The 26660-nt window shown below is 38.1% G+C and overlaps 1 protein-coding gene across 4 annotated transcripts in view; it reads right to left on the reverse strand.

Annotated features, from left to right (window-relative positions):
* RSBN1L (round spermatid basic protein 1 like) overlaps positions 1–26660 on the reverse strand; it is a 191746-nt gene that overhangs the window by 77623 nt on the left and 87463 nt on the right. For all 4 annotated transcript variants that reach the window (XM_073238945.1, XM_073238944.1, XM_073238943.1 and 1 more), the window contains 2 exons: positions 9852–9968; positions 8–648 (listed from right to left, as the gene is read on the reverse strand). In XM_073238945.1, coding sequence (XP_073095046.1) covers positions 8–648; positions 9852–9968 — 758 coding nt within the window. The remainder of the gene's footprint in view (positions 1–7; positions 649–9851; positions 9969–26660) is intronic.

The raw sequence follows: 26660 nt of genomic DNA on the forward strand, positions 1-26660 counted from the left end.
CTCTTACCTGAGCATGAAAATTGGACATAGTTGTTGTCTCTATATCCTTCTTTCCCAATATCTCCATTTTCACAGGCGAATTGGGAAAATTAAATGAAAAGTAGTCTAGAAAGTCAGGTAAATAAGTAGCTGCCCCATGAACAATACCCATTACATAGAAAGCTGCAGCGTTTTCATTTTCACTGAACACTAGACCCACAAATTCTTCTGCAAATCTCTCCATCTCCATGGGAGACAGGTGGGAGAGTTCATTACTGTAGGCATGGATAACTGATGCACCTCCATTGGGCTGGTGCTCAATATGAATGAGCTTTTTGAACTCCAAAATGTCCAGCCTTTTGAGGTTATTCTGAACCCGTGGCTCCTTTAATGAGACAAATGGAAACTCACTCTTCTCTGGAATTTTGGAATCATAGTTCTTGGTATCCAAGTTCTTTCCACTGTAATCCTGTATGTTATCACTTAGGATGCCTTTGGCTTCTTGATCCTCAACATCAGATAACAATCCTGAGCAGATGGTTTGAATAGATTTGCTGTACATTTTTGGACGCTTCCGTTTTTCATTCTCTTTGTGTTTCTTTTTCTTTTTCTTCTTGACCTTCTTGATTTGTAAGTCTTCTATATTTGTTTTTGGTTTCTCCTTCCCACCTGTTGGGAAAAATTTTTTTGAAACTCTGCATTTAGTTACTTAAAAAACCATACTTCATGAAATGTTTTAATAAATAATTTACTCAGAATTAGTTTTGTATTTGGGACTTGTTAAACACTGTACTAACAATCATAATTTAGTCTTTTTCCCTCTCTCCCTCTACACACACACACACACACACACACACACACACACAGGAAGGTTGAAAGCAAACTTGCCCCTATAGTACATGGTATCATTCTGACATGCAGCAGATGTTCAATCAGTGTTTACTGAAGTAATGAAATGAGTAAATGATTTAGAAAACAATCTTGAAATTTTAAATGTAGAAAATGAGAAATGGAGGGCATATGAACAATGCCCTCCAAACATTTTCCATTGGTATATATCATCATTTGCTTTATCTAAGTTCTTAAAAATTGCCTATACGTGTCAATATTATCAAATCATAAGGGGAGAAAAACACTTGCATGGTATAACAACAATTCCTTAAGATTTTTACCATATTCCCTCTTTAGTAAACTACTCTTGCATCTCAAATGAACTATTTTAGGTCCACTAAAGTTTACAAAGTTCCCAGTGAAGAACCAATGATGTGTCATAAAGGAGATGATAAAATTAGAATAGTTTCTCAAGTCCTAAGTGCAAATGATACTCATGTACTGGTAAAGAGATGAATAAAAAAGTAAAAGAAAAAGATGTGGGGTATTTAAGCTCAAATATTAATGAGCTTCTGTAACCAAACATAAGTAGACTCTGGCTCAGAAATTAAGAACTTCAAAGAATAAAAGAGTAATCCACAGAGGCTATACAGGAATAAAATCTAAGTACACATATAAATACTTAACATTAACACAATATATTTCTACAATAAGAAAAATGGGAAAAATAAACACCCTGACAAGAAAATATTTCACTAAGGTAATATGAAAAAGTCATTAAGCTAACAGATGAGAAAGGAAGGCATTCACTGTTTCTACCTGTTATTTCAGTTTTATCAATAATCTGTCACGATTAAATCTTCCCAATCTGCTTCTTTACCTAAAATTTTATATCTTCACATCTCTTTTAATCCTTTCTGTCTTCCATGAGTGAGATATCCTGACCACTTTCCAACAATAAAACTCTCTCACCAACTCCAAAAAACACTGCTTAATAATTCTCTCTCCTCTTCTTTTGACTCTCTTGTAAAGAACCATCTACATCTAATGCCTTCACTTAATTACCTTACCATTCTTATCCCTTAAATTCTGCTTCCAGTCTACTCAGTTACTTTCCCAGAATGTTCAAATATTAAGTCCAGTAATGTTCTCTCAAATCATTCAGATTTCTCTCAGCTTTGACAGTTCATCCTTGATTATTTTTTGACTTCCTAGATACTACTGTCTTTATTTTTGGTCTAACAGCCTCATGATTCTCATCCTGAATGCTAGAGCTATATTAATCTTTAAGTTTTATATGTGGTTTCAATCATATTCATCCTTTGACTCAACTGCTTTCAAGGGTTCTCAATACCTACCAGATAAAACATAACCCCTTCAGTCTGAAATCCAAAGACAATGCCATCTCAAGTACCTTACACTCTAGTCAATCTGCACCACTTAGAATTTCTTTTAAAACATACCCAGTCCTGCCTTCTTCTACTTCTGGCAAAGGCATTTCCTCTCCCTTGCCCTGCCTAGTACTCACTTTTGAACAATTTCTTTCCCTTTTTTTTTTCATTATTTTAAAATCTTTTCAGTCTCTTTATAAAAACTGGGTTTCCTTATCAAATTACCAACAACATTCTTCAACGAACTGGAACAAATAGTTTAAAAAATCATATGGAACCACCAAAGACCCTGAGTAGCCAAAGCAATCCTGAGAAGTAAGAACAAAGTGGGAGGGATCTCGCTCCCCAACTTCAAGCTCTAGTACAAAGTCACAGTAATGAAGACAATTTGGTACTGGCACAAGAATGGACCCACAGACCAGTGGAACAGTATAGAGAGTCCAGATATTAACCCAAACATGTATGGTCAATTAATATATGATGAAGGAGCCATGGACATACAATGGGGAAATGACAGCCTCTTCAACAACTGGTGTTTTCAAAACTGGACAGCTACATGTAAGAGAATGAAACTGGATCATTGTCTAACCCCATATACAAAAGTAAATTCAAAATGGATCAAAGACCTGAATGTAAGTCATGAAACCATAAAACTCTTAGAAAAAAACATAGGCAAGAATCTCTTGGACATAAACATGAGCAACCTCTTCATGAACATATCTCCCCAGGCAAGGGAAACAAAAGCAAAAATGAACAAGTGGGACTATATCAAGCTGAAAAGCTTCTGTACAGCAAAGGATACTATCAATAGAACAAAAAGGTATCTACAGTATGGGAGAATATATTCATAAATGACAGATCCAGTAAAGGGTTGACATCCAAAATATATAAAGAGCTCATGCACCTCAACAAACAAACAAGCAAATAATCCAATTAAGAAATGGGCAGAGGAGCTGAACAGACAGTTCTCCAAGGAAGAAATTCAAATGACCAACAGACACATGAAAAGATACTCCACATCACTAGTCATCAGAGAAATGCAAATTAAAACCACAAGGAGATATCACCTCACACCAGTTAGGATTGCCACCATCCAAAAGACAAACAGCAACAAATGTTGGCGAGGTTGTGGAGAAAGGGGAACCCTCCTACACTGCTGGTGGGAATGTAAACTAGTTCAACCATTGTGGAAAGCAGTATGGAGTTTCCTGAAAAAGTTCAAAATAGAAATACCATTTGACCCAGGAATCCTACTTCTAGGAATATACCCTAAGAATACAGCAGCCCCGTTTGAAAAAGACAGATGCACACCTGTGTTTATCACAGCACGATTTACAATAGCCAAGAAATGGAAGCAACCGAAGTGTCCATCAGTAGATGAGTGGATAAAGAAGGTGTGGTACATATACACAATGGAATATTATTCAGCCATAAGAAGAAAACAAATCCTGCCATTTGCAACCACGTGGATGGAGTGACAGGGTATTATGCTCAGTGAAATAAGCCAGGCGGAGAAAGACAAGTACCAAATGATTTCACTCATATGTGGAGTATAAGAACAAAGAAAAACTGAAGGAACAAAACAGCAGCAGAATCACAGAACCCAAGAATGGACCAACAGTTACCAAAGGGAAAGGGACTGGGGAGGATGAGTGGGAAGGAGGGAGAAGGGGGGCCTTACGATTAGCATGTATACTGTGGGGAGGGCACGGGGAGGGCTATGCAACACAGTGAAGACAAGTAGTGATTTTACAGCATCTCACTACGCTGATGGACATTGATTTATGGGGTATGTGGGAGGGACTTGTGAAAGGGGGAGTCTAGTAATCATAATGTTCCTCATGTAATTGTAGATTAATGATACCAAAAAAAACACAACTGGGTTTCCTCCAAAACACTGATAAACCATGAACTTAGTTATCATTATCACAACTCTCTTATTTTCTGTTTTACAGGCCCTCTGCTTGCTCAAACTTTTTTTAGGATATAACTCCAATACCAAAAACATAACATATCAAGTGCTGCTCTGAATTTTTCTTTTTTTAAACTTGGTTCCCAATCACACAAAGCTTCCACTTCAACTTTATTTCCTACTCTCAAATCCAGTCTATCAATAAGTTCAGTTGTTGTGTTTTCAGCTGAAATTGACTGTGGTTGACTCTTAGCCATCTTTTAAAGACAGTTCTATGTCATTTCCTTCATTTTGCTTTCCCTCATCTCTCTAGTTGGAACTGAAATCACATCAATTCATATAAAATTATAATATAAGCAACATATACAAATATGTGTGATTTACTTGTTTGTTTTTTCCCTAGTCCTTCAGGACATATGAGTGAAACAACTTCTATATGAATTCAGAGTGAAATGATATTTTCCCCCCAACCACTGTATTCCTCATGGCATCTCATAAATTGCTATAAATGAACATTACTGAATCTATGAATGAAAGATTTTTCTATCCAACAGACTACCTCAGGTTTACAGGGTTTTTTCTTTTGTCTCCCTTTCAGTCAAAGTTTTCCACCATATGAATAACACTAAATCCTAACCTGGAAACAACCACCACAAAAATTCTCTCAAGTTAATAGCAATTCTTGAAAAGGGAAGTTAAATGTTAATAAAGTATCACTTCTAGAAATTCATCAGTATGCAATGAAGACCAAACTGATATCATGAAAAGCAAAATAAAGTATCTGTTGGTATTACAAAGATTGGTAAATGATAAAAAGCAAAGTGTTATTAATTCTCTAAAAAGTCTGTATGTAAGTAGTTAAGAAATATGTCAACAAATTCATACTTGCTACGTAGGTATGGATTACCAAAACATCAGATTCAGGTTAATATCTTAAGAATAAAAGAAATAATGAAAAAAAAACAGTCTTAAAATGAATGATAAAAGGGTCTATAAATTTTAGCAAAATCCTGATGAGTCCAGGAAAGACACTAGTGAGTTAAAGAACAGAACTTTAAAGGGCCTATGTGTAATGAATAACTAAACTGAAAACACATTAAAAATTTCACAAATTAAATGGTTTGCCAAAATAAACAGAATTTCATTTGAATGAAAATATAAGCTTACTATCCTATTACATTTAAGCCTGACATTTTAAAAAAATTAAGAAAATATCCAGTCATTAGAATACATGTTACTTTGAAATAAAAGAAGTGCAACAGTCTATTTCCTTCTCATGACAATAGATGAAAGTAGTAGTAGTATAATAGCTAGAAACTGAAAAATACAAACTAGTAAGAAATTCGTTAAGAGATTCTCATACTGAATATTCAGGAATTAAATTTCCATGACAAAGCACTCTAATTAAACACTGGAGCAAGCACAGTGTGCATTTTAACATAAACATGCCTAAAACTGCTTTCCTTTGAGATGCTGATTGCAATGTTAGCCCTTGGCTAGCGTCTAAGAACTTGCATTTTTGCTCCCACCATTCTCTAGTAAGTGTGGCTCACTGTGCCTAAACTGTTTATGCAAACAATATGGTTTATAGTGTACACCTGATTTCCTTCTGGGAATCTGGAATTTTGATACATGCTAGACAGAAGGTGCCTATGTTACCAACCCCCATAGAAACCCTAAGCAATGAGTCTCTGAAGCTTCCCTGGGAGACATTTCACATGTATTGTCACAAGTCACTGCTGGAAGAACTAAGCGCATCCTGTGTGACTCTCTACTAGGGACTCATGGATGCTTGTGCCTGGTTTCCTCCAGGTATCACTCCATGTAATTAAACATTAAATAATGTTTTATTAGTTTGCATTTTTCTCTTTACTGATTTTACTTTGTATCCTTCACATAAATCATAGCTGTGAGTACAACTATATGTTGAGTCTTGTGAGACCTACTAGCAAATCATAAAGTGCGACATAGGTAAAACCCATTCTTTATATTTAAACCAAGCCAAGGCATTAGCATTCACTAAACAAATTTTTTTAAGTTCTACATAATCCCCCACTCATGACATATGAAATGCAGTACATCTATGTAGGAAACTTCTAAATACTTTAAGGAACTAAAACCATTACGTGAAAAGGTAATTACTCTAAATCTACCATTCTTTGAACAAAGCCCAGTAAATCAGACCTGTCCATTTTTTAAAGGATTCTTATAGTCACCCACAGCAAAAAGAACAGAACTGCAGTTCTAAGTAATTTGGACCCTCAAAAAATATAAAAGTATAAGGTTGATAGGAGGTCCTCTCTCCACAGATCCACAGACATATATACACACAGGGGACCCCTGACACACACACACACATGCAAAGACAGCCAGAGAGAAAATCAGACACAGAGATATACTTATACAGCCAAAGAGAAAGAGACACTCACATGGAGAAAGAAAAAGCCACTAACAGAAACAGATACAAAAACAGCATGTGCTGTTAATGGCTATTTTTAAAAAATCAACCTTTAAAAAAAATCACAAATTTTGAAGATGTGCTATATATACAAAATGGAATATTATTTAGCCATTAAAAAAGAAGCCTGCCATTTGCAACAACATGGGTAGATCTAGAGGTTAGTATGCTAAGTGAAATAAGCTAGGTGGAGAATGACAAATACCATATGACTTCACTTATTTGTGGAAAAACAAAACAAAACACAATGAACAAAATAGTAGATTCATAGACACTGAGAAGTGACTGGTGGTTACCATGGGGGAGGGGTTGGTGAGGGGAATAAAAGGGCCAAAGAATTCTCAATCATAATATAAGTTGGTCATAGGAATGGTAGGTAGTATAACAGTAAGAATACAGGCAATGATTCTGTAACATCTTCGTACATTAACAGATAGTAACTGTACTAGTAGGGGTGAGGATTTAATACTACGGGTAAATGTTGAATCGCTGTGTTGTACACATTAATTTCCATCACTAACCTTAGCATACCTTCTGTGTGAATAAAGGAAAAAATTGAAGTTGTCCAGAAAAATTGGATCTGATTTCATATCTAATATGGAAATTAATGTATAAATAACTCCATTAACATATATAGAAAAAAAGAAGTAACTGGCTTAGCTATTTTCAACCTTTGGTATTTGGAGAACAACTTTGCTTCTTTCACAGTGCAGTATTTTCACACACTCTGCTCTGAATTATCTACCTGTGACCTTTAGCACACTATCAATAACCCTGGACACTGATTTGGTTCTTGGACATTAAGCCCCATTCTACCTGCTCACCACCAAGTTTCTTTGATAAGCTCTAATGATAAATTTTACTCTCAGAAATACTACGATCATAAAATCTATGTTCTTACAACTCATCAATAAACATAAAAATTGCTGGAACATATAAGTTTGTTCAGAAAAAGTAGTTGGTAGACATCAGATATAAAATAACAAGTTAAAGAAGTTCAGATTTTTTCCTTTTTAATTTCAAATAAAGCAAATTAGCTTATCAGTGAAAAACATTTACAAGATTTCTGCATTAATAAGAACTTTTTTAGCATGTATATAATTGTGTATCTCTCTCTAATCATATTCAATTTGATGTAGTGTTTAATGAAAACCTAGAGGAAAAGTGATTGGTGTGGAGTAAGAATTTGCATCTATTTTTAGATGTTCAAGAGCCATCATCAATCAATCAATGGCCTGTGAAGCTAAATGAACTTCAACATTATCAGAAGAAAATTTTAAGGAAAGAATAAAACTTGAAGGCCATAAAAGGGGGCACACATTAGCAAATAACAGTATACTGCCCCCCACCAAATTGATTCTGGTTCCTGCTCCAGGGCAACAATAACAAAGGATGTCTTTCCCTGATCAAGAGCAGAGCAAACTTTTTTGCTGGACAATAACAGTAACAGTTACTCAGTGCTTACAATGGGACAGGCACTATTTCCCAAATAAATCATGTTTTTATTATTCACTTAATTATCTATTTACTACTCATTGAGGACAGGAGATAGTTTTGTTTTTATATCGTAGGAATTAATCTCTTACACAAGTTTACAATACCCCCTTATTTAATATCTATGGGCCAGACACTGTAGGTACAGGTACTTCTCCTACACTTTACCTCATTTATCTTCACAACCCTGGAAGGCAGTAATTAAATTATTATTTGCCTCCATTTCACAGTAAATACATTTTACCATGGTCATCCCAGAGGCCACCAATTCATTTCCAAATCTATCCATTTTTTCCTTTTTATCATCACTAGGTTTTGGGTTAACACAGTACAAAATATCTCCTAAATTTTTCTTCTTCAGAGTCAAGGTTATAATTGCATATTACTAGAAAATCTCCATTTCTTAGGCTATTGTAAATTTTATTTCCATATGTCATCTGTAGAGTCACATTATTTCACATTAATGGTAAGTTTGGAATCTAACATTCAACTGAGTGACAGAAATTTACATCACTGTACACTTCAAAGGGTAAGAAAATGACTATCTGACTAACCCATAAAAAATGACAATTTGACTAAACCAGTAGGGTAAAGTTAACATAACAAGCATCAATCATTAGTTGCAGTAGAGCATTCGTATGGTTAGATTTGAATCCTGCTCAAAGGTTTACAATCTAGACAACACAGATAAAACACTGGCCAAAAACAAAACAAAACAAAACAAAAAAACAGAAAGACCATGAACATGAACTAAATAGGCATCAATTTAAGCTCTAACATGTTTATTCAAAGTTCAAAGAATTTTATAGGAAATAAAGTTTTGACAAGAAGAAAATAGAGCTTGAAATTAAATAAAGTGCTACCACAGAACATTTGGAAACATGACAAAGAATGAAATGATAGAATCTAATACTGATTACCTTAAGTAATACTAATTAACCAGTCATTTCACTGTACATGCAATGCTATATACTTTTCTCCCTTATGCAGATAGAAAGTCTTCTCAACACATAAATTCAACATGAAATTAATCAAGATCTAGATCTTCTGATCCACAAATTATCAACTTGACAGGATAGCTAATGAATTTGCTAGCTGTCTAGCAACCAAATGCCACTGAGTCTTTTTACCTTGCTATCTGAATTTAAGACTGTCCTTAACTTCTGTTGTACCACAAATTCTCTCTTTAAGTTCATATTTACCAATAGGATCTCTATTATTTATTGCTCAACCATCCACCTCCATGTACAAACAGCTTCTGAAAATACTTCTAACAATAGAGGGAAAAAAAACAGGAGATAAAAAGGGGATATTCTTTAGCATGAAAGAAATATACAGTAAAATGGTATACCTTCTAAGTTAGCTCACAGTAAAAATCTCCTCTAAATCCCAGACTGTGATGTGGTGATTACTGTGAAGTATTTCTACCATCATGTCCTCCACCATCCCTATCATGCTAAAAATCACATAAGCCTTTTTAGATTACCTAAATACAAATAAAGACTAGGAATGCAAACACAGAATTAGATAATCTATTTTAAAACAGTTTAAGGAACCTGACACTTTAATGAAGGTTAACCTTTACTACTTTTTAATAACTCACTAAAAATTATACTAAAGACACGTTACTATACTACTAGAACTCTCCACTATATTTACTTTTTTATTCTGACAATGTTTATTCTCAGCAAAATGCAACACCAAGTAACTTATTTTAATCACTAAGCCAATAAGTATACTGAACAGCATTATACAGTAAAACTAAAATCACTGAATATACACTTACTTTTCAGCAAAATCTTTACTTCTCCATTTTCTTTCTTAATCTCACTCATTACATTATGCTTCTTTTTCTCTCTCTCTTTTTCTTTATCTCTCTCTTTAATTTTGTCTTTGATTTTATCTGAAAAACAAAATTAAGGAAACATTAAAACTATATACAATTTAATTTCTATCCATGAACTATAGTGTGATTTCTAGAATCACGAAACACCAAGAAGATAAGTTGAAAAACAAACCTTTTTATTAACTCCTCTTACATTTTGGGAAGTATTTCTAAATGTCCTTTCATATGCTGAACATGGAATACATAATATACATAATACACATATCAGAAACTATAAGCATTTATTATTATACATTTCATCTAAAAGTATTCTTTGCTTACTTCGTGTCAACTACAATATCAGACTAACTTAAAATCACTTAAAATTGTCCACTAACTTTAAATTGAGATAGTATACTACAGTGGAAAAAGTGCTGGCTTTGAGGTTGAACATACCTGAATTGGTAACATAACTTTGGAAAAATTATTCACTCTTCGTTTCCTAATCTGTAAAGTGGTGGCTGATTTTTTTCTCCTAGGTTACTATGAGGACTAAATGAAGAAAGATATAAAAATGATCACCCCAGAGCATGGTATATGTAAGAGTAGATGTTAGTTTTCCCTTTCTCTTGTACCTTTTAAAAAGCATACAAGTGATCTGCCTAGCTGGTGATATTATAGTATTAAAATAAAGGGTGTAAGAACTCTAGGAATCACTAAATCTGCATTAAAATAATACAAACTTTGAGTTTATAAAATGGTTTGATGTCCTATTAATTTCTGTTTCTTCAATAAAGCTCCTATATACCCAAAAGACAAGATGCAGGGAATTTCAAAGTAGTGATGTTGTCCTTGCACTAAAAAGGCTTACTACTGAAGACAAAGCCATGATGAAACCACACAAAAGCTGTAAAATATCCTTTAATGTAAGAGATTACATATATATATATATATATATATATATATATATGCATACTGCATAATTTCTTAAAATCCCTCCTCTATTCTATAAATACTACCCTAATTCAAGTCCTACTCACCTAATGATTAGATTACTGTGTAAATCAGCACTGTCCAACAGAAAGAAGTATAATGCTTACCACATATGTAAATGTAAACTTTCTAGTAGTCACATTAAACAAAAAGAAACAGGTAAAATTAGTTTAAATAATATATTTCATTTAACCAATATATCCAAAACACCATTTCAAAACATAACCAATACTAAAAAATTATTGAGATATTTAATTTTTTTTTCTTAATAAGAGTTCAAAACAGTGTATATTTTAAACTTACGGTATATGTCAATTCAAAGTAGTTTCAGTGTAAGTGTTCAACAGCCACAGGAAACTAGTAGCTACCATACTGAACAATTCAGGTCTAGACTACATGAACAGAAAACTCTCAAAAAACAAAATTGATGTACTTAATATAACATTTAAAACTTACACTCATTAAAAATAAAAATGTAAATCCAAATAAGGTATTTTCCCCCTATCAAACTGATAAAGTGCTTATTTAAAAATAACAACACTCAAAGCAGAAGAGAGGACAGCTGAAGGTATGGCAAACTTTAATTTGCTACTCTTACATATTTTTTTTTGGTACCATTAATCTACAAATACCTGAGGAACATTATGTTTACTAGATTCCCCCCTTCACCAAGTCCGCCCCACAAACCCCATTACGGTCACTGTCCATCAGCGTAGTAAGATGCTGTAGATTTACTACTTGTCTTCTCTGAGTTGCAGAGTCCTCGCCGTGCCTCCCCACACATTATACAAGCTACTGGTAATGCCCCCTTACTTTTCCCCCCCACCTTTTCCTTCCCTTCCTACCCATCTTTCCCAGTCCCTTACCCTTTGGTAACTGTTAGTCCATTCTTGGGTTCTATGATTATACTGCTGTTTTGTTCCTTCAGTTTTTTCTTTGTTCTTATACTCCACATATGAGTGAAATCATTTGGTACTTGTCTTTCTCCGCCTGGCTTATTTCACTGAGCATAATACCCTGTCACTCCATCCACGTGGTTGCAAATGGCAGGATTTGTTTTCTTCTTATGGCTGAATAATATTCCATTGTGTATATGTACCACACCTTCTTTATCCACTCATCTACTGATGGACACTTCGGTTGCTTCCATTTCTTGGCTATTGTAAATCGTGCTGTGATAAACACAGGTGTGCATCTGTCTTTTTCAAACGGGGCTGCTGTATTCTTAGGGTATATTCCTAGAAGTAGGATTCCTGGGTCAAATGGTATTTCTATTTTGAACTTTTTCAGGAAACTCCATACTGCTTTCCACAATGGTTGAACTAGTTTACATTCCCACCAGCAGTGTAGGAGGGTTCCCCTTTCTCCACAACCTCGCCAACATTTGTTGCTGTTTGTCTTTTGGATGGTGGCAATCCTAACTGGTGTGAGGTGATATCTCCTTGTGGTTTTAATTTGCATTTCTCTGATGACTAGTGATGTGGAGTATCTTTTCATGTGTCTGTTGGTCATTTGAATTTCTTCCTTGGAGAACTGTCTGTTCAGCTCCTCTGCCCATTTCTTAATTGGATTATTTGCTTGTTTGTTTGTTGAGGTGCATGAGCTCTTTATATATTTTGGATGTCAACCCTTTACTGGATCTGTCATTTATGAATATATTCTCCCATACTGTAGATACCTTTTTGTTCTATTGATAGTATCCTTTGCTGTACAGAAGCTTTTCAGCTTGATATAGTCCCACTTGTTCATTTTTGCTTTTGTTTCCCTTGCCTGGGGAGATATGTTCATGAAGAGGTTGCTCATGTTTATGTCCAAGAGATTCTTGCCTATGTTTTTTTCTAAGAGTTTTATGGTTTCATGACTTACATTCAGGTCTTTGATCCATTTTGAATTTACTTTTGTATATGGGGTTAGACAATGATCCAGTTTCATTCTCTTACATGTAGCTGTCCAGTTTTGAAAACACCAGTTGTTGAAGAGGCTGTCATTTCCCCATTGTATGTCCATGGCTCCTTCATCATATATTAATTGACCATACATGTTTGGGTTAATATCTGGACTCTCTATACTGTTCCACTGGTCTGTGGGTCCATTCTTGTGCCAGTACCAAATTGTCTTCATTACTGTGACTTTGTACTAGAGCTTGAAGTTGGGGAGCGAGATCCCTCCCACTTTGTTCTTACTTCTCAGGATTGCTTTGGCTACTCAGGGTCTTTGGTGGTTCCATATGAATTTTTAAACTATTTGTTCTAGATCATTGAAGAATGCTATTGGTAATTTGATAGGGACTGCATTGAATCTTTAGATTGCTTTCGGCAAGATGGCCATTTTGACCATATTAATTCTTCCTAGCCAAGAGCATGGGATGAGTTTCCATTTGTTAGTGCTCTCTTTAATTTCTCTTAAGAGTGTCTTGTAGTTTTCAGGGCATTGGTCTTTCACTTCCTTGGTTAGGTTTATTCCTAGGTATTTGATTTTTTTTTATGTTATTGTGAATGGAATTGTTTTCATGATTTCTCTTACTGTTAGTTCATTGTTAGTCTATAGGAAAGTCACAGATTTCTGTGTATTAATTTTGTATCCTGCAACTTTGCTGAATTCCAATATTAGATCTAGTAGGTTTGGAGTGGAGTCTTTAGGGTTTTCTTATGTACAATATCATGTCATCTGCAAATAGTGACAGTTTGACTTCTTCTTTACCAATCTGGATGCCGTGTATTTCTTTGTTTTGTCTGATTGCCATGGGTAGGACCTCCAGTACTATGTTGAATAACAGTGGGGACAGTGGGCATCTGTGTCTTGTTCCCGATCTTAGAGGAAAAGCTTTCAGCTTCTCACTATTAAGTATGATGTAGGCTGTGGGTTTATCATATATGGCCTTTATTATGTTGAGGTACTTGCACTCTATACCCATTTTGTTGAGAGTTTTTATCATGAATGGATGTTAAATTTTGTTGAATGCTTTTTCTGCGTCTATGGAGATGATCATGTAGTTTTTCTCCTTTTTGTTTATGTGGTGGATGATGTTGATGGATTTTCGAATGTTGTACCATCCTTGCATCCCTGAGATGAAACCCACTAGATCATGGTGTATGATCCTCTTCATGTATTTTTGAATTCGGGTTCCTAATATTTTGTTCAGTATTTTTGTATCTATGTTCATCAAGGATATTGGTCTGTAATATTCTTTTTTGGTGGGATCTTTGTCTGTTTTTGGTATTAGAGTGATACTGGCTTCATAGAGTGAGTTTGAAAGTATTCCCTTCTCTTCTATTTTTTGGAAAACTTTAAGGAGAATGGGTATTATGTACTCTCTGTATGTTTAATAAAATTCCACAGTAAATCCATCTGGCCCAGGGGTTCTGCTCTTGGGTAGTTTTTTGATTGCCACTTCAATTTCATTGCTGGTAATTGTCTGTTTAGATTTTCTATTTCTTCCTTGGTCAGTCTTGGCAGGTTGTATTTTTCTAGGAAGTTGTTCGTTTCTTCTAGGTTTTCCAGTATGTTAGCATATGGGTTTTCATAATATTCTCCGTTGATGTATTTCTGTGGGGTCCATCATGATTTTTCCTTTCTCATTTCTGATTCTGTTGATGTGTGTTGACTCTCTTTTTCTCTTAGTAAGTCTGGCTAGAGGCTCATCTATTTTGTTTATTTTCTCAAAGAACCAGTTCTTGGTTTCACTGATTTTTTTCTATTGTTTTATTCTTCTCAATTTTATTTATTTCTTGTCTAATCTTTATTATATACCTCCTCCTGCTGACATTGGGCCTCATTTGTTCCTCTTTTACCAATTTCGATAATTGTGACATTAGACTATTCATTTGGGATTGTTCTTCATTCTTTAAATATGCCTGGATTGCTATATACTTTCCTCTTAGAACTGCTTTCGCTGAGTCCCACAGAAGTTAGGGCTTTGTGTTGTTGTTGTCATTTGTTTCCGTATATTGCTGGATCCCCATTTTAATTTGGTCATTGGTCCGTTGATTATTTAGGAGCGTGTTGTTAAGCCTCCATGTGTCTGTGAGCCTTTTTGCTTTCTTTGTACAATTTATTTGTAGTTTAATGCCTTTGTGGACTGAAAAGTTGGTAGGATTTCAATCTTTTCGAATTTACTGAGGCTCTTTTTGTGAGCTAGTATGTGGTCTATTCTGGAGAATGTTCCATGTGCACTTGAGAAGAATGTGTATCCTGTTGCTTTTGGATGTAGAGTTCTATACATGTCTATTAGGTCCATCTGTTCTAGTGTGTTGTTCAGTGCCTCAGTGTCCTTACTCATTTTCTGTCTGGTGGATCTGTCCTTTGGAGTGAGTGGTGTGTTGAAGTCTCCTAAAATGAATGCATTGCATTCTATTTCCTCTTTTAAGTCTGTTAGTATTTGTTCCACATACATTGGTGCTCCTGTATTGGGTACATATATATTTGTAATGGTTATATCCTCTTGTTGGACTGACCCCTTTATCATTATGTAATGTCCTTCTTTGTCTCTTGTTACTTTCTTTGTTTTTGAAGTCTATTTTGTCTGATACTGGTACTTCAACATCTGCTCTTTCCTCCCTGTTGTTTCCATGAAATATCTTTTCCCATACCTTGACTTTTAGTCTGTGCATGTCTTTGGGTTTGAGGTGTATCTCTTGTAAGCAGCATATAGATGGGTCTTGCTTTTTTATCCATTCTATTATTCTGTGTCTTTTGAGTGGTGCATTCAGTCCATTTACATTTAGGGTGATTATTGAAAGATATGTACTTACTGCCATTGCAGGCTATAGGTTAGTGGTTACCAAAGGTTCAAGATTAGCTTCTTCATTATCTTACCATCTAACTTAACTCACTTTTTGAGCTATTATAAACAGTCTGATGATTCTTTATTTCTCTCCCTTCTTATTCCTCCTCCTCCTCCATTCTTTATACATTAGGTGTTTTATTTTGTGCCCTTTTGTGTTTCTTTTGACTGCTTTTGTGGGTAGTTGATTTTATTTTTTTGCCTTTAGTTAGTATTTGGTTGGTCTGCTTTCTTTGCTGTGATTTTATTTTCTCTGGTGACATCTATTTAGCCTTAGGAGTGCTTCCATCCAGAGCAGTCCCTCTAAAATACCCTGTAGAGGTGGTCTGTGGGAGACAAATTCCCTCAACTTGCTTGTCTGGGAATTGTTTAATCCCTCCTTCATATTTAAATGATAATCGTGCCGCATACAGTATTCTTGCTTCAAGGCCCTTCTGTTTCATTGCATTAAATATATCATGCCATTCTCTTCTGGCCTGTAAGGTTCCTGTTGAGAAGTCTGATGATAACCTGATGGGTTTTCCTTTGTAGGTGACCTTTTTTCTCTCTTTGGCTTCCGTTAATACTCTGTCCTTGTCCTTGATCTTTGCCATTTTAATTATTATGTGTCTTGGTGTTGTCCTCCTTGGGTCCCTTCTGTTGGGAGTTCTGTGTGCTTCTGTGGTCTGAGCGACTATTTCCTCCCCCAGTTTGGGGAAGTTTTCAGCCATTATTTCTTCAAAGACACTTTCTATCCCTTTTTCTCTCTCTTCTTCTTCTGGTACCCCTATAATGCAGATATTTTTCTGTTTGGATTAGTCACACAGTTCTCTTAATATTCTTTCATTCCTGGAGATCCTTTTATCTCTCTCTGCGTCAGCTTCTCTGCATTTTTGCTCTCTGATTTCTATTCCATTAACGGCCTCTTGCACCTCATCCATTCTGCTTTAAGTCCTTCCAGAGATTGTTTTATTTCTGTATTCTCCCTCCCAACTTTATCCATTAGCTGTTGCATTTTTCTCTGCAGCTCCATCAGCATGGTTATGACATTTATTTTGAATTCTTTTTCAGGAAGATTGGTTAAATCTATGTCCCCAGGTTCCTTCTCTGTGGATGTCTGTGTGATTCTGGTCTGTATCAAATTCTTCTGCCTTTTCATGGTGATAGAGGTAGTTGTGGGGAGTTGGCACCTGTGTTAGGTGGGAAAACAATGTCCCTTCCTGCTTGCTCATTGACTTCCTCTCCTGCGAGAATGGTGACCCCCTAGCAGCTTGTGCTGGGCAGCTGTGCTCCGATGGGGCCTCTTAGTCTGGCCTGGGCAGCTACACGGGAGGCTGCTGTGGGCATGGCCGGTCTCAGGTTGCTGCTCCACTATGGCAGGGCAGCACCAGAGGGGGAACAGGCAGGAGGCTGTTTACTGCCATGGGGAGCCTCAGAGCTGCGCTGCCGCCTAGGAGGTTAGGGTGCCCAGAGGTCCCCGGGATTCCCAGTTGCTGGGCTGAGTGTGCTGGGATGCTTCTGTCCAGCTATGAGGCTCCTGTCCCTTTAAAACTTTCAGAAAGCACTCGCTTTTCTTTTGTCCCAGGGGCGCCGGCTGTGGGAGCCCACTCCCAGGTTTTACAGTTCCATTTCCCTACTATCCAGCACAGCACGCATTGTGCGTCTGCACTCCTAGTGCAGATGGCTAAGCCTGGGTATTTAGCAGTCCTGGGCTCCCTCTCCCTCCCCGCTCCAACTCCTCTCCTCCCACTGGTGGGCTGGGGTGGGGGGTGCGCTCAGGTCCCACTGGGCTGCGGCTTGTATCTTACACCCTTCATGAGGTGCTGGGTTCTCAGAGGTGTAGATGTAGTCTGGCTGTTATACTGTATCTTCTAGTGTCTATTTTAGGAATAGTTGTATTTGTTGTATTTTCAAAAATATATGTGGCTTTGGGAGGAGATTTCCACTGCCTTACTCATGCTGCCATCTTGGCTCCTCTACTCCTACATTTTGATGTTTGAAGTCCTTGAAATCCTTCACAGGCTGTCATCTAGCCATAAAATGTTACTCCAAATAGCTATAGTTTAGATCATATATAAGTTAATATTTCCTAAGTAACCACATATTTTTCAATGAACTATTTATGTATCACTTAAAATCACAACTGAAGAAAAGTCATCTCTCTTCATTTTTTACAATTATCCCTATTAAAATCTTATTATCTTATAAGTGTTATTTCAATAACTACTAAACTTTTGAAGTTTACTAAAGCTTAATATTTATACAGAAAAATCAAGTATACAGCTCAATTTTCACAAAAATTAACAGCATCTCGTAACTCCTGTGTGCCCTTCCAGTCTTTACTGCAATGAGGCACAACCCTGATTTCTAACCAGAAAGATTAAAATAACTGTAGAATTTTAATGGCATGTATAAAAAATGTGATATACTATAAATCTTCCAAGTCACTAAATATAAATATTTTTCCAAGTAAAATTTAGCTAGCTTATAAACAAAACTGTAATATGGTATAAACCATTTTTATAGACTTTATAAATATATTTATGTACTGAAGACTTTATTTTTTAGTTTTAGATTCACAACAAAACTGAATGTACAGAGATTTCTCATATGTACTTTCTCCCTCTACACATCCTATTAAAAATTTTTAATTAATATATTCACATTGAGAAAGCAGACTAAAAGACAACAGTGTGAATTATTAAAAGCCTTTATTTTTAAGTAGCAAAAAATTTCTAAGTTTCTGCAGTAGGAGCTTATTAGTTTTGTAACACAAGAAAAAGGGGCTTGGAATATGCTTTCAAGTATGATATTAAATACAAATAGTTCAAGTAAAAATAAGTTGAAGGTGTCAAGTCATTATACAAAAAATATCTATAGAAACAAAAACAACTGCATGGCCAAGAGGAACGACAGTCACACACAGCTGCAGTCACCTCCTACCTTACACCCAAAGCCATCTAAGCAAAGGAAGCAAACACAGATCATCCTACATATATGTAGTAAAAAGCATTTTTGTAGAACCACTGCAGCCTCAGCCTATATACTTGTCTTGGTCTTTCAATCTACCCTTTACTTTCACCCTCCCTGGAATTTTTGTTTCTTGCCAAAACATATCCTTTTCAAATCCAACTTTGAATGCCTCCATTAAATCTTCTGTAATCATATTACAGATAACATATAGATTTTATGTTACATCTTCACATGTTACAGGTAGAAATGTTACAGCTATGAAAAAGTGGGAAGCCTATAAACTCAGAAGACCTAAGGTTAGGCTCTGCAACCTTAACAACTAACTTTCAGATCTCCAGTTTCAGCTGTAAAATGGAGTTTATATAAAGATTAAATAGGAAATATATACACAAACATTTTATAAACTTATAAGTCTTATGAATGTAGACTATTATTATCTACGTCTATGTATCTATCCATAATATGGAGTCATAAGAAACATTTTTTAACAATTTAGACCAGTGTCTTTAAAATCCCAACTCTCCTGCTACCCAACTGTAATGCATTTGTATTTATAAAAGCCAGTTCTAGATCTTCTCATAAGAAAAACAGTTCCCAGCCATCATGTTTACTGTAATTTACTGTTCTTTTAAAAGTTGTCATCCTTAATTTTACTCATTTCTTTTCATGTCCAAGAATTTAGAGATTTATCCTCTATGGCCTAATCTAAGGCTTGGAATGGATTTCTAACTCACCTTCCCACTACAATTCTTAGAATAAAAAGTAAGAATTATTCTACCATAGAATAAGAAATTATCTGTTCTGAAAAGTCCAATTTAAGTACCATAAGTTTTATTTAAAAACAAAAAGGGTGGTAGGAGACAGAGAAAACAGATGCAAAAAGACCCATGATACAGGTTGAACCTAAAGAGGCAAAAGGTGTATGAGAATGGGGGAAAGGAAAAGGAATAAATGACTAAGTCATTATCAACCCAGAACAGACTATAAATTATAAATATGTGTACACACACACACACACGGGCTAAAGATATACCTTACATGTTAAAGTTAATATAAAAGAGAAAGCTGATTAAAATACTGTCAAACAAAACATAAAGGATTTTCAAACATATGGTCAATTTATGACTTCATGCCACATATGCAGCAACGTAACCTGTATTTCATTCACGATACATTTCTATTGAGCATTGTTTGCAAAAGATAAAAATGAATAATAGTGCTACACCAAAGTATCTTATAGTCAATATCAGTTAATTCATTCTAAGTATCATTTTCGAAAACCAGTTCTTAAATCAAAATCATTTTTTTTCATCTGGTTATAAAATTCACTAGTCTCCACTACTATTAAAGCCATTATAATAACGTGAGGGTGAAAATAGACACATACACAAAGATATACAAATATTAGGTGAATAACTCCAATAAGAGAGTAGAACATAAAAAGCACTGTGAGAGTATCTAAGAGATTTGTTAAATATATTAACAACCCATTTACCTGAAAACTTCAAAATTAATAGATTTCCAGATAACAAGACACTGCCACTTAATTTTTTACCATACTATTAATTTTCAAAGATGTACAACATACTTCCCTTTCAAAAATAAAATATAGTCTTTTTTCATTTTAACAAAAATTTTAACTCTCATCATACCCATATTGATGACCTCAAAAAGACAAAAAAATATAATTTTTTAAAGCTAAAAAACAACAGTAGAATATAGTTCCATTATTCTCTCAGCTGTCATTGGTTACTACAGGTAAGAGAAGTGACAGTTACATAACTTCTGGCATTCACCAAAAATTCTCATTTACTCTATGCCAGCAAAGAAACAAGACCAGGTCCATGAGCACTCTAGAGTATAATAGAGTAAAATAGTTCGCTATCTCCAGCTCTATTATAGCAAATTTCACACTATTCCAGTTAGTGACAAAAGGATCTTTTTCCTTATTTTCCCTGCTCCTGTACCTACCACTGAATGTTCCTTGAGGGCAGAGAAAGATCTGTCTCAATAAATTACTTGATCAATGCATTGAACAGGTCCTGTGATAAAGAGAGAAATTACTGTGTTGTCTGCTACAGTACATAACGACCTTCTCTCCTATAAAGTGCTCTGGGTTAATCTTTGTTAATCCTTCCTTCTTTTCCTCTGCCATGCCACAGCAAGGAAGGGAATTTTTAATCCTTAAAACCTTTCAGGACGAGTTCCTCAAATTTATTTTCCATTTCTAACTGGCCTAATCACTTTTGACAGAAAGTTCCAGCATTTAATGAATCTACACCTCTAGGAACATTAGGGATCCACAATTTTTTTGCATCTCAATAAAGAGAAATAATTTTCCCCAAAAGATAATGGTTAATTTCTTTTAAATGTAGAACTTTTTAATATAAATAGCTCTTACAATTTAATACCCAGAAAGAATAAGAAAATAAAAATTTTAAAAGAAAACAAAAAACACAGAAAAGGAGCAAAGGATATAACACAAGAAAATTTCAAAGAATGTTAATGTCAAATAAATATGAAAAGATGTTCAACCTTACCAGCATTCAAATAAATATAATTTAAAACAATAACATAAAACCATTTGCTCTTATCAAATTGACCATTTTTCTTAAAAGTTAGAATAACCAGCACTGGCAAAGATGGAGTGAAACAGGAATGTCTACATAATGGTAACGAGTATAAACTGATAGTCTTACAGGAAGGCAATTTAACATTATGTTGAAAAAGCACTAAAACTGATCATTCCTTTTATCTCACAATTCCCCTGCTAGGATATAGTAAAAAGGAAATAACCAAGCTTGCACAAATATACAAGATCTTCATCCCATATTATTTATAATAGTGAAAAACTAAATTATTGAAATGTTCAATAATGGAGATTGGTTAAATAAATTTGGGTACATTCATAAATGGAAACTTATGAAGCCATTAAAAATCATGTTGAATAATAGTTAACAGCATGGAGAAAATGTTCGTGATATGTTACACAGAAATTGCAAGTTAATATATATAAATGAAAATCTATAAAGGGATCCCTAATCTGTCATATATATGGTTGTGAATGTATATCTCTGTATATATGTATATATACACATATACTTGCATATGTTTATATGTATACATCTGTATACACAGATTCATACAGATTCACACACAGAGACACACACACACACACACATACACACATTATAAACAGGTATCTTAAAACAAGGAAATTGTTTAACAGTTTAAATGAGTAACAGTTGGACTTCCCAGTCTTCCCACCCTCACTCCACACAGTCAGATTGAAGGGCCCCCACCAGTAAGGTGGCAAACTTCCGGCTTCTCTTCAGGGTCCTCGGTTCCCGCCGGCGCCACCTGTAGCCCAATCACCTCTCGCCCCCTCCCAATCCCAGCACCTGGCCAACAGCCACAAGCCCCGTAGAAGTGACACCTCAATCAATTCATGCCCCTTCCTATATAACCCAGCACCTTTCCCTAATAAAGTGGAACTCTCCGGTGAATTGCTGCTGTGTGTTGCTCCTTTCCTTTCATTGGTGCCGAAACCCGAGAGACGGGACACCCCAACTGGGCCCCGTCTTCCCCCCAACACCAGCAGCAGCTTGCCCTCGTCCTCTTTTTCCGGCACTGGCTCATCACACTCACCACTCCTCTCTGGCATTTAGGTAAGTTTTCCCCCCCAAGTGGGCCACTCTTCCCCGAGCTATCGCAGTGCCATTGACCGTGGTCGTCCAGCAAGGCCCTGACGCTCAGGGATGAGCAGGGAACTCTCCCTGCCTCAGGCCTTCACAACTGCGGCGGACCCTCAGGCCCCTCCTCCAACAGCCATAAATCCCCACCTCAAGCTTTTACGGCCACGGTGGACCCTCAGGCCCCTCCTCCGACAGTCATAAATGCATTCACCGTCCCTTCCATCAGTGCTGAAACTTATTAAGCAAAATTTCTCCGGGGTGGGTCACTCTTCTCCGAGCTATCGCAGTGCCATTGACCGTGATCGTCCAGCAAGGCCCTGACGCTCCGGGACGAGGAGGGAACTCTCCCCGCCTCAGGCCTTCACGGCTGCGGCGGATCCTCATGCCCCTCCTCTGACAGCCATAAATCCCCGCCTCAGGCCTTCACAGCTGCGGCAGACTCTCAGCCACCCCCCCCAACAGCCATAAATGAGGTGACTCCTTTGCGGATGAGAACGCTCCCTTCCCCCCCTCCCATCTTCCTTCTGCTCCGTCCGCCGAAATCTGTTCTGTCTGCCGAAAACTCCTAGCGCTAGGTACCTCGTGACTCCAGCAAACTGCCTTCTCAGGGAAGTCTGGGTGACGACCCACACTTCCTAAGAAATTCCGACTCCTATACGAATTTCCGCAGACCACCAAGGATCATCGGGGACGCCCTTTGTCTCCTTGCAGTCTGCTTCCACTCCGAGGATCTCCATTCATCTTCCCCTGTTTGTCTCCTTCTCTGTCCTTTAGCCATGGGAGCCTCCTCATCCCTCCCTGAAAGTTCACCTCTTGAATGCCTGCTTAAGCATCTGGCTACCCTCTCCCTGATGCCTGATATAAAACCAAAACTTCTCCGTAAATATTGCTCCCAAGATTGGCCGACATACCCCCTAGACAATAACAACCAATGGCCCACAGGGGGAACTCTTGATCCTAACATAACTCGATCTTTTTAACTACTGCCAGCACCTGAAAAAATGGAAGAAGATTCCATATATCAAAGATTTCCGAGTCCTCCTCCCCCAACCCCCTCCCAAGTTCTCCTAGCCTGCAAGCCACAGCCCCCGCAGAAGCCTCCTGCTCACTCCCTTCCCCTTCTTCTCCTACAACAGCCCTTCTCCCTTCCTCCCCCACCATCTCCTCCCCGATCTCACCTCCTCCACTTTCATTCCCTGCAGATTAAGCCTGAGCCTTTCAGCCCCCTCCTTTAACTAGGTCCCAGGGGCCTCCTCCGTCGTTGCCCTCATCCCCTGTTTCTCCCCTGTTAGGGACCGCCTTTGTCTTCTCACATGTTAGTAGGGAGAATGGGAAAGCACCTTCCCCCATGTCTGAACGCAGCATGGGAAAGCACAAGCTAGAGAACAACCAGTGCAGTCCTTGAAAGTTATCTGTCCACAAAAACACATCTTGTCCTCGAAGATGAGCCAAGACTCCTCACTCGGAAAATAGGGAGACCTTGAAGATGTGTAGAAACACCGCCCCTGCTTCTAGCTATGCCCTTCCCCCACTTGCCGATGTGGCAGGAACGGAGAACAAAGAACATTCTGTTTACGCATTCCATAAGCAATTAACTGGAGCCCTGCTGTAGCTCAGTTAGGAGAGCATGGGACTCTTAACGTCAGAGTCATGAGTTCAAGCCCAACTAGAGTAGCAGAGGCAAGTAGCTGGGCTGCTAGCTGGCAACACGTGGGTCTGATTCTATCTTTCTTTATTTTCTTTACCCCCCTTCCGCATTTCAGGACCTGTTCGACTAGGCACGGCTAGACTGCGTCACTCCCCCACAGACTGAGCCAGAACCCTTCAGTCCCCCTCAGACTCAGTCCCGAGAGCCTCCCAAAATTATCGCCCCCCTCCAGGAAGTAGCAGGATTCGAAGGCATCGTGCGCGTTCACGTCCCTTTCTCCTTAGGAGATTTAGCCCAACTAGAGAAACGCCTAGGTTCCTTTTCCACTGATCCCACGACATACATCAGGGAGTTTCAATGGACCCTCCAGTCTTACAGCCTCACGCATCATGACATTTTCATGCTCCTGGCCAATACTCTCCTCCCTGAAGAGCGTAGACGAGTTTGGGACTTTGCCCAAATGCACGCTACCGAAACCCACAGGACTGACCCCACCTATCCCCCTGGCCCCACTGCTGTCCCCGAACAAGACCCACACTGAGATTATAACACCGCCGTGGGTCTCCGCTCTCGAGATGTTTTTGCCTCCTGCTTAATAGGTCTGAAAAAGGCAGCTCGTAAAGTAGTCACTTTTCAAAAGCTCCAAGACATAATTCAAAAGAGAGACGAAACCCCCTCCAAGTTCTTAGACAGACTCACTCAAGGGCTATTACAGTATACCAGCCTGGACCCAGAAACACCTGAAGGAAGACATGTCCTTATGACATACTTCCTAGCTCAAAGCTACCCCGACATTAAAGCTAAACTCAAAAAGTTAAAACAGAGCCCCGCTACCCCACGGACTGAGATCCTAACAGTGGCCTTTAAAGTCTTCCATAACCGGGAGGAGGAGAAAGAATGCCGTAAATAAAAGGCTGATCAGGCCAATTTCCAGATGTTGGCCCAGCTGATAAAACCACAACCTGGGCGCCCCTCTACAAACAAGCCCCAACCCAGGAGGTTGTTTCAAGTGCGGAAAAGAGGGACATTTGTCAAGGGTGTGCCCCTCCCCCAGATCTCCTACCACCCCATGCCCCAGATGCCACAAAAAGGGCCACTGGGGGTCTGATTGCCCAACCACCCGAAGGGGAGGCTGAACGAACAAACCCCATCCTAAGCCCGCCGTAGTGGGGCTGGCAGAAGAAGATTGACGGGGCCCGGGAGCTTCTTGCCCGACCATTTCCATCACCAAACAGGAGCCCAGGGTTACTTTAACAGTAGACGGTCACCCCATCTCCTTCCTCCTAGATAAAGGAGCCACCTTCTCAGTCTAGCGAGAATACCAGGGCCCTACCACGCCAGCCATTACTCCTATAGTCGGGGTAGGAGGTAAACAGATTTTCCCATTAAACCCCCCCCCCTTTTATGCACAATCCTAGACAATCCCATACCTTTCTCCCACTCCTTCCTGGTTATGCCCCAGTGTCCCATCCCTTTACTAGGACGAGACATCCTTTCCCTCCTCCACGTTTCCATAACTATATCCACTCCCATAGCCCCCAGTACTCCCTTTCTGATGGCCCTCATAACCGATGACCCCCCTCTAGCCAATGAAAGCTTCGGTTCCGCCCTCATGCACCCTGTAAATCCCAAAGTTTGGGACATTACAAGCCCCTCCGTGGCCCTATGTTCCCCTGCCTCTATCAAATTAGGTGACCCCTCTCAGTATATCTGTCAGGCCCAATACCCCCTAACCACTTCAGCCCTCATAGGCCTCCAAGCCACCATTCAAGATCTCTTGAACAAAAATTACCTCAGACCCACTCACTCCCCATTTAATACCCCCATATTAGCTGTTAAAAAAACCAACGGATCTTTCCGCCTCGTCCAAGACCTTCGCCTCATCAACATAGCCATTGTCCCTATTCATCCCTTAGTTCCAAATCCATACAGCCTTTTATCGCAGATCCCTGCCTCAGCATCCCACTTCTCAGTCCTAGACCTCAAGGACCCATTTTTCTATCCCTCTAGACCCCTGCTCCCAAGATTTTTTCATCTTCACCTGGACGGACCCATACACAAGACATTCTGAACAACTCACTTGGACAGTTTTGCCACAAAGCTTCCAAGATAGTCCCCATATTTTTAGACAAGTCCTAGCTCAGGAACTCCAACAGTTTCATCATGATCACTCCAAGTCCACCTTATTACAATACATGGACAATCTACTCTGCAGTCCCTCGTGAGAACAGTCTCAACTTGACACTGCCTCCCTACTTAACCTTCTAGCTCCCAGAGGTTACTGAGTATCCCGTCAAAGCTCAAATCTCTTCCCCTCCAGTCACTTACCTCAGATTCCTTCTATCTCAACAAAGAAAGTCCATTACCTTAGACAGAAAACGGCTCCTCTCTAACCTGCCCATTCCCAAAACCAAGACAGAAATCCTTTCCTTTCTAGGCAGGTCTAGACATTTTAGAGCGTAGATCCCTAACTTCTCCCTGTTGGCAAGACCCCTATACAACCTCAGCAAGGGCCCCCCTAAAGAACCATTATCCTCCTCACCCTGACACTCCTTCATTAAGCTCCGTCAAGCCCTTGTGGAAGCCCCAGCTCTCCATCTTCCTGATTTGTCAAAGCCCTTCTCATTATACATTCATGAGAGGTCCAGTCAAGCTCTAGGAGTCCTAGGCCAATATTATGGCCCATCCTTTGCCCCAGT

The sequence above is a fragment of the Manis javanica genome, chromosome 6 (genome assembly GCF_040802235.1).
Source record: "Manis javanica isolate MJ-LG chromosome 6, MJ_LKY, whole genome shotgun sequence".
Classification (NCBI taxonomy): Eukaryota; Metazoa; Chordata; class Mammalia; order Pholidota; family Manidae; genus Manis; species Manis javanica.